The 9,631-nt window shown below is 40.1% G+C and overlaps 1 protein-coding gene across 6 annotated transcripts in view; it reads right to left on the reverse strand.

Moving 5' to 3' along the window:
* The window catches only part of csnk1db (casein kinase 1, delta b), a 54,060-nt gene extending 45,000 nt beyond the window's left edge, over positions 1 to 9,060 (reverse strand). For 5 of the 6 annotated variants that reach the window (XR_007570935.1, XR_007570936.1, XM_050060300.1 and 2 more), the window contains exon 1: positions 8,596 to 9,060. Coding sequence is in view for 4 of the 6 variants with exons in the window: in XM_050060300.1 (XP_049916257.1) it covers positions 8,596 to 8,671 (76 nt within the window). In the remaining 2 variants the exon portion in view is untranslated. The remainder of the gene's footprint in view (positions 1 to 8,595) is intronic. The other variant, XM_050060298.1, reaches the window with a different exon arrangement.
* Between the last annotated feature and the right edge of the window lie 571 nt (positions 9,061 to 9,631).

The following is a 9,631-nucleotide window of genomic DNA, read 5'->3' on the forward strand; positions in this document are numbered from 1 at the left end:
GCTGCGAGGGTCATAAGGACAGAGGGATGTTGTATGCTGTAAAGCCCTGTGAGGCAAATTGTGATTTGTGATATTGGGCTTTATAAATAAAATTGAAATTGAATTGAAGATTAAAGTGTGAAATTGCGGTAAAAGATGTTGTATAAAAGACAGGCTACAACTTTTTTTCTTGTCCCCCCTGGAATTATTCTCTAAAATTTTACTGTTTATTGTCCCCCCCAACTATGAAATGGGATTTTCGCCCTGAGCTAAACACTCAAAAGAGGAGTGATGGGGGACAGTGACAGCAGTGACTTTGATGTTATCATGGTGAAGGAGAGCGAGGCCGCCCCCCCTCCCAGTTGCACGGGGTTTATTAATCAAAGAAAAACCCAGTGGGGCAGCCCCATTAAGCTGGGTGAAGTCATTTGGTTGTTGTCATGTTTCAGTGAGGCATAGAATATCTAGGTTATGGTCAACAATGAAGTCAGTGATCAACAGGGCCTTATTAGTGAGAGATCTGATATTAAAAAGACAGAGTTTCAGACAGGTGAGTGGTGTGTATGTGGCTGCTCAATAAATCGAGATTAAACAACAAAATTAGCAAAAACAGTGGAGGAGGCGCGGCAGCAGCTTGCCAGCGGTCCCTCACTTCCGGTTCCAAGATCTTCTTGCAAACATCTCATTTTTTTCTCAATAGAGGACACAATTTTCCTACCATAAATATCAGATATATTGCGAAGAGATCCCATTTTGTTCATAGTCTCAAGTGAAAGGAAAACAAAATACTTCTCAGAAAGAGAGACAATACATTTCTCAATATGTTGAACTATTAAATTTATATTGTAGCTTATTCAAATGTTTAAGGATTTCACATAATATCTAGGGATGTCCCGATCACATATTTTTTTTGCATCCGATCCGATACCAAGTCCTTTATTCCAGTCGAGTCCAGTACCGAGTCCGATCTGATACTTTGTAAAGCATTAAGAAAGAAAAAAAAAAAGAATGCATCCAAGTTGTCCCATAAGGTTTGTTTTTTATTTAAATAGTACCCAAAAAGCTTATCGGTGGTTCAGCAGCACAAAATGTAAACAAATTCAATATCTTCTTCTTGCCTTCAACAAACAAAATAGGTCAATATCTTTATACATTGGAAAGCGGAGGCAACAATGAACAACACAGATAAAAAACCTGGCCATTTTTGTTGTTTTGATTCCTCTGATGATTTATTACCGATTCCGATTTTGTAAAAATAACGTGATCGGAGCCGATACCCGATCCGAGGATCGGGACATCCCTAATAATATCACCATCATACCACATTTGAAATAGACCTACTTGATTCTGGGTAGATGACTTAGGTGCTCTCTATACTCAACTTCAGATGTGACATTTGTATCATGTTTTGCACATAGACTGTATTTAAAGCTACATATCCAGTCTGTGGTTGTGTACATTGTATTAGTAAATAGTAAAGTTTTCAGATTTGGGATTTCATGTTTAATTTTCAGATACATTTTCAACATACAAGAATACAACCATATAATATAAAACACACACACTACAGTTTGTCAAAAAAAACAAATACTATTGAGGTTAGGGTTGCACGGTTTTGGATTTTTTGCAGATATCAAATATGCCAATATATAACTGTCGAGAAAAAAAAAAAAAAATTGGTACCAATACCAATATGTCCACTTTTTCAACATCATATTATGCATGCATACTCTTATCATGATGGCCCATCAACACATGGAGACATGAAACAAAACGCTTTTCAATGTATGTAATATTCATTTATTGTGCAAAATAAGAAAAAGCATGTTGGCCGATTCCGATGCCAAAATGGGCTGATACTGATGACATGCCAATATCATCATGCATCCCTAGAATACATGTATTGTCACACGAATTACTTTCTTTTCTTTGCCGATATTATCAGCATGTTGGCTGATTCCGATGATTTGCCAATACTATCGTGCATCCCTTAACAATACAAGCAGATTTATTGAAAGGTACAATCATTAGCTGTATCTCTTGAAGAGCTATTGTGTTTGGAGTGCTGCAGCATGCTTCACAAGTTTGGGAAACCAATGCTTCCCATCAGAAAAAACACAAATGCACTGACTTACACAAATGTGCCAATTTCTACTATTTCTAGGGTTGGACCATGTAAAATTTTGAAGCTGGTTTAAACTCATACACCAGACCAGCAAAACCTGAAATTGACCCAACTCTACCTATTTCTGTCAACCTGTTGTTAGCTGAGGTTCCTCTGCTGTATACTGCCCATGTCTGTTGTTCACTAGCCTCTTTAATAGTTAAAAAACCTTCCTTTGGTTTCAAACACCACACAAAGTGACTGTCAACCAGTCTTCACAGTCATTGTATGTAACAAGTCAGTAACACTCCTCTAGGACAGCTGTATGGTGGAATTTATCCTGTTGAGGACCATCTTTGACAGCTTTACACATATTTTCTGACAGTTTACAAAAGGTGGCTGAACCAGAAGTCTGTTAAAGAGCGTTTTTTTTTAAACTTTGTTGGTACAAATAACTCCTTGCTGCATGTGCTGTGCCAAACATAGTAGGCTTGTGGGGCAGACACCAAGTGCCTGGTTTATCAACAGTAACTGAATAAATCCTGTACAAGTAGGCCTACAGGTTTTAGTCAAGAACAGGAACATGTCAACATCAAATCAACATCGTCTTACAGGCTTTGTAACCAGGCTTAATAACAGTCAACACCTCCTGCAACTAGTTACAACATGACAAGACTGTAAATATTTTCTGAAAAGTTTGCTAAAGCCTGCGTATCAAAAAATATTCTGCCTGAGAGCTAACTGATGCCTTCATCAACTGGAAAAACCAGTGCACCCAGTACTTATGTAACCACAAACATATTCACATGATCACTGAGCAGTAAATCTACGTAAGCACATCACACAGGTGATAGAAACTGAAGGATGCAACCTTGGGAAACTGAAAGGGGGTGGTAGTTTGGGTTGTGGCTAAGATACACTAGTTTCTGTTTATTATGTCACAGGTCTGAAGACAGGGCAGAAGGGCCTAGCAGTCTAGCTGCTGTCATCATCAAAACTGCAATTAGCTGACAGATAGTGCTGCACAATTTGATAAAAATGTGCGATCGCGATTTTGGTGGACAATATCGTGATTTGCGATTGCGTTTACAATATAATAAATAAATGGTATCATGAGGCTTGATGCAGTGTTTCCCCTACATTATATTAGGGGGGCACTGACCTAACCTGACATAGTTATTGTTATGGACAGTGTAAATAATCATCGACAGACAGCTGTTACGCACAGTCAAAACACGCTGCTCGCACAGCAGCACAGCACGGCACCGTACACACACTCAGGGCCGAATTCACTAAAGGATTGCGTGGCTTTTGCGGCCGCTAAACCGGTAAAATGGAGCAAACAGATACCGTCTAATTCACAAAGCACGCGCAGAGAGTGAAATGCTCCACTAACTGCGCTGCCAAGCAGATTGCGTCTCGGTGCTCCGGTGTTATTTGCACGTATTTAAGTAAGGTAATATGCATATATTTGGCGGAAAAATTAGCCATTTCTATGCAAATGAGCCTCATTGATAAACAGCGTCTAATTCACTAACACCAGCGCTAATAGCCACACGCAGTTTGAGTGAAGTAAATAACGTCTTTAGAAAGCTGGTGCAAACTGGGCGCTCCTCTGTGGAAGCCTCTCGCCCAGACATTCCAGTGATCGTCTGTTAAATCAGTCTGTAAATAATATTTTGACATTATTATTATAATCATTATTACTTTAATGGCATCCGAAGATACTGATGCGTTGAACAGGTGACAGTCTGCGGTCGTTCTCAAAACACACTTCTGTCATGCACTTCAAAAGCAACTTTAAATAATTTATTTTACGAAACGGGGAAAACAAACGTGAACAAAAACGGTTCCATATATTAAATTCAAAGATAACGAAAAAACAGCTACAAGTGAGAGGGAATAGTGATAAAGTGGTCAAACTTGGTCAAATCCACAGCCTCAACCCATCCGACACTGTTAGACTGACTCACCAGCAGACATCACTACATGAGGGTATACAGTATTCAGTACTTTGCCAAACAAAGTCTGCCATTGTTCTGCCACGGTGTTCTTGGCGCAAAGCCAGCATTTATACTTTGCCATGTGTGGCTTATTGCAATCAGGGGCAAATCAGGGGCAAACTGCACTCAGCTGCCAAACTTTGTGGGCGTGTTTGCGCTGGTATATCATTAGCGCAATATCCTTTGTGAATAGGACGTTAAGACGGAGCAAACTGCGGGTGCAAGTGAAGTGCAATTCAAGGTGCTATCAGCGGCCGCAGTTCATTCTTTGTGAATTCGGCCCTCAGTTGCCTGTGTTGCGTTCAGGCGTTGCCACGTAATTGATAAATTCCAGCAAGTGAATAGGCCGTAACACAGCAGCTTTATACAGTTTGTTATGGAGTCCGTGATTTCCCTGTGATACTTACAAATGTTTGCATAATTGTGCTTTGTTTTATGAGGCTCTGGCGGCTTTCAGTTGTCTCTTTGTCTTTAACGTTACTTGGCTTGGCTTTCTCTCGCATGCATTCTTCCTACTTTTCTCTGTGCTGTCTCAAGTACTGACATAGATTGGTCGTGTTGTGGCGGGACATGGTGACTTTAACTTTTAAACTTTTACACAGCACGTCTTACTGTTCAACGTTGCCGTACCTGAATCCAAAGTATCGCCATATAATAGACCAACTCAGCCTGTTCATGGTCGTGCTCATGCTCTTCTTCAGCGTCTATGTTGGTCACAGTTGCACGCTGGGTGGTCACCTGACCATACGTGCTGCACACACCGGGATAACTTGTGGGCGTAATGTCAACAAACTCCACACACTACAGGAGAGGTAGTCACATTCACAGGCACAAACGTTAACATTTATTTACATTAAATCGCAAATTGCAGCCTGTTGTGCGGTTATGTAATCGCACAGCCTGACATCGCGATTGCAATTGCGATTAGATTAATCGTGCAGCACTACTAACAGACAACAGGGTTTAAGCTAACTTGGATAATGTTAATCATTCATTTAGCTGGCTATCTATGACACTGGCTAAAATAACAACCATCAGATTTAATTAATTCTGTAGCAAAACAAAACTCTTGGCTTTTGCCTGCCAAATGTGCTGTACAAGTCATTGTGAATGTTAATCTACATAGGTTTTGTCAGAGCAGTGGTACTGTCAAATGACCTACAAGTTTGTCATTACTACTGACAGTCGATGACTGTAACACAGAAGCATTGTTGGGATGTCCATTAGGGCTGTAGTCTCCTGGTCGACTAGTCGACTATTTGGTCGCTATGCTCTCGTCCAACTAAATTCTCATTAGTCGACTAATCGGCGTGTTACTTTCATAAGGAGAAAAGTGCTACATCAATAGCGTTCCAGGATTAATCCATTATTTCCTGCGGCGGGGGCGACAGGCTAAGTTACCTGTGAAAATGGGGCTGTTTTCAAAACACCCGTTGTTGACAGAAAGTTGAACTCGCCCACCCTCAGTTCAGCGTCGTGGTGACGCAGACCTCCTGTCAGTTTCTGTATACTGACACCATTTCTCTCAGTGGAAACAAAGCTTGTATTTACTTGTATTTCACAGATAAGAAACAATAAATTGTGAATACAGTAAGGCCTCCACTAAAATAGCATTTCAAGTCTTGTGTGTGATTTATCCTTCAGGGATTTATACTTTGGGATTTATCCTGGCTTCATATGAGCAGAGGAAATCTCCGCTCGCCGCTAGGCTAATGTATACCATGTAAAATGCCATAGGCTGGCACTAAAAACGTTAGCATGTTGTATTTGCTTGGAAAACATGTTTAGTATTAGACAGTTGTTTTGTCGGTGATGTTGTGAGTTGTAATGTAACCCAAAATATGTACCGTCACCTTTATTAAATGCTACTGTTGTCCCTGGCTTTGTATGAGAAGAGGAAAGATCCCTAGATGCTAAGCTAATTTATACAATGTAAAACGCCATTGACTTGTGCTAATAACGTTAGCATGTTGTATTGGTGGGGGAAATGTGTCCAGATAAAGTCAAGTGTTTGTCTGTCAGTTCTGCGATTTATAGTGAAGCTGATTTGCGTACTTGTGTTTGAAATTGTCTCTATTAAGCCATGTTTAATGTGTGTTTTGAATCAACTATACAAATAAAGTTTGATTTGAACTAAACTTTATAGCACTTAACACAGTCCTCCACCGCCCACTAGTGTTTTGGAGGTGTAACTGCAGAGTGACACAGACACACCACCGCAGAAGTAAATATAACGTGCTTATTTTTTTTCCCCACGACTAATCGATTAGTTGAAGATTATGTGCGACTTTAGTCGACCAAGATTTTCTTTGGTTGACTACAGCCCTAATGTCCATGGTGATTGTCCTGTGTCTCAGCCGACTTGACTTAAAATGAAAACCCTGAATCTCCAGGCGAACAACTGCAGTTTTGGCTAAATCTGCTTATACACAGCTTTGTTTTTCTTAAGTTACGCTCCACACTGTATGATAACCACTGAATGTTTATAGAGTTTAATCTAAGTCAACATTATCGTCAGGGACTGTACTTTCTGTATGACAGGAGGGGGGGTGGCAGGGATGTGACAGTAGCCCTTTTTAGATAGGAATTGTGCAAATTTGCAGGAAAGCCCAGTCTTTTTTCATTGCATTGCATTGGCAGTATAAAAACAAAATCGGGGAGTGCGGCAAAATGCCGCCTACCTACTTTTGTTTATACAGAATGCGCCTTTTTCAGGGCAATGGGGGGCATGAGCAAGTAACAAAACATGTGGCTCAGCATGTGACGTAAACAGTGACGTGGGAGGGAAGCCGCGGCTAGTCAGGTGGCGATACTCTCGTAAATCGGCCTGTTCTTAACCGTCTTCGTCATCTGTAGGTTAATGGCCTCTTCGTTTGCGAGTGCAAGGAGGGTGCGCAATGCCTTGTCTCCCCAGTTGCTCATCTTTACAGTGTCTGTAAAATTTGTGTTTCCCTCTTGCTACTAGCTGCTCGCGTATTCCTGCTATCAGCTCTTTCCTGTTTATCCACCGCCAGTGGGTCGCACGTGCCGCGTCATCAACAGCTCCTCCCATAAGTCATCAACAGCCCCTCCCGTTGCAGAAGGCCGCCTCGGTCTGTTTAAACTAAAAGGGTTCCGCCAATATGACTACCCTACAAGGTGGAAAATTGGGCGCCTCGGATCAACTCACCAATCCGCCTCTGTGTGTATAAACGCTTGCAGCTGGCCGGCAAAACAGCCCAACATTCACGGAAAAATCTGGCAGTGTATAAGGGGCTTTTGCTGATTTTTTTTGTTTGTTTGTTGTTTTTTGTAAATTTGACCGTCACCAGTTACAAATATTCTTCCTTGAGTCTCCCTGAGTGACTGGCAGAAAACTCATCACTTTTCCTCTGCCATGACTTAGTTATTAGATTTTGAAACCTTACCCTTTGAATTTAAAATGAGATGTAGAATAAAGTGATTCTGATGAAATATTGCTGTTTAAAGCTCAAATTTATACTACTACTTTATATTACTAAGCTCTGCCTTTCGAATTCTGCCTCATGTTTCACTCAGTATAACTCTGATTTATTAAATCAGCAGTTAAAGAAACGTGTAAACTGTGTTGTTCAGACAGACGAGCAGAGCATTAGCTAGTAAACATCACGTTTATTCACTTTACATGGAGTTATAATTAACCCTGAATTATGATAAATGTTAAGTGAATGTGTTGATGTCTTTACGAACGTTAAGAAATCACGGATCACCTTTTAAAAGGAATAGATGTTTACTGTAAGCTAGCCTGGGCTCTGTTAAATTTAACAATACGCTAACGTAGCAAGGCAAGCTAACCACTAACCAATGCCAGGGATGACAGAGGAATGATCACATTATCCTGTCTGAGGTGTAACAAGTGGTGTGTTCAACATTTTCTCAGTCACTCTAGAAAAGAGGATTAGCGTAACGTCCATGTACTATAACCACTGGAAAACGCCAGTTTCGGTTCAGCGCTTTAAGTTGCGCCCAAAATTCAGGCAAGGTGTCATGGGGGCTAGGAATAAGGTAGATGCAGCCATTTAAATTTGTATGCCTCTCCCCAAAGCCAAAATTTATTTAAAAAAAAAAAAAAAAAAAAAAAAGGTAATAATAACACCCCCCCCCCCCCCCCCCAAACTAACAGTCCCTTAGCTTTAAGTTGTCATGGGTTCTTATCTAACATGACGTCAGTTAAACAAGCTAGCTGCCTTAACATTACCTACATTTACTGAATATAATGGCTGCAATGCCACCAATCAGTCAAGCTTTTCAACTCACAGTAACGTTAGTTGATTAACTTAGCTAAGACAGAGGTAAGGATAGGTAACAACTAAGTTAACAAAAATGGTATCTTGCTGACATACACTGAGGTAAATACAAACATCATACCAGCCTAATGCAATTTGGACTCGGAAGTGTTTTTTAAAGGTTCCTAGTAAAGAATGTCTATTGGCGGAATTATATCTGCATGGTACAAGTACAGGCAAGTTTAAGATAACAAAATTTACTCACCTAAATATATGTCCCCGAAAGATCCACTTCCGATTTTTCTGCCCAGTCGGTATCGGTTGCCCACTCTCAGCTCCATTTCGCTTCTAGCAAACGTTGGCTCCTTCAGTTGCCTCGTTTGTACCTTAGCAGTACCTAACAATGAAAAGCTTTTAGCCGTTTGTTTACGTTACCTCGGCAAATATTCCACCTTATTTTACTGGTTTCCAACCCCTTAATTCACATTCCCCCGCCCCCAGGATCCCAGTACCCACTGTAACGATGCAAATTTCACCATCCTTTTTAAATCTTTCTGAGAAACGAAGACATATAATATCGATGTCGTCCGATAGTATGAAACGCGTAGATTATGCTCTTCGTATTTTGGGTATCATTATTGCCCAAAAACATAAGGATGGAGACGGATTTTGTTGGTAGACTTATCCCCAATCGCACACAGCTTCTCTCCACTGACGGGTTATTTTCTTCGACAGTGAAAGCTGTCATTCGCTGCTGACGTCACTTCCCCTAGCAACGACAGGGGTCAGGCAAATCCAAGAAAACGTTGAGACAGTATATCTGGAGTATGGTTTTGATCATAAAGTTAAAGGTTTCCTTTAAAATCCTGCATCGAAGAAATCCATTTAAAAGAGATGGAAGTGATTCAGACTTCGTATTAAATATTCTGGTTCTTTCTGTAAATTAGAAGATGAAACAGCCTGCCTTTTTTAAAATCACTGTATGTATACCAGAATATTTCGGGTGGACGTTTTACTTTGTATAAGAAGGAAAAACTTGCCAAACTGTTCAGTTACAGAAAAAACACATTTTTACATGTTTTATGAAAACAGTAGGCTATGTATATACTGTAAATATACATACACATATGTATATAGATATATATATATATACATATATATATATATGAACTTTTCCATCAAGAACTACAATACGGCCCCACAGTAATTCCTTGAAAATTAAAAGGCAATAAAAACTATGTGTTTGATAAATACCATATTAACTAATGATACAATATTCTGAATCTATCTATCTATATTTT

Source organism: Epinephelus moara, chromosome 13 (assembly GCF_006386435.1).
Source record: "Epinephelus moara isolate mb chromosome 13, YSFRI_EMoa_1.0, whole genome shotgun sequence".
Lineage (NCBI taxonomy): Eukaryota > Metazoa > Chordata > Actinopteri > Perciformes > Serranidae > Epinephelus > Epinephelus moara.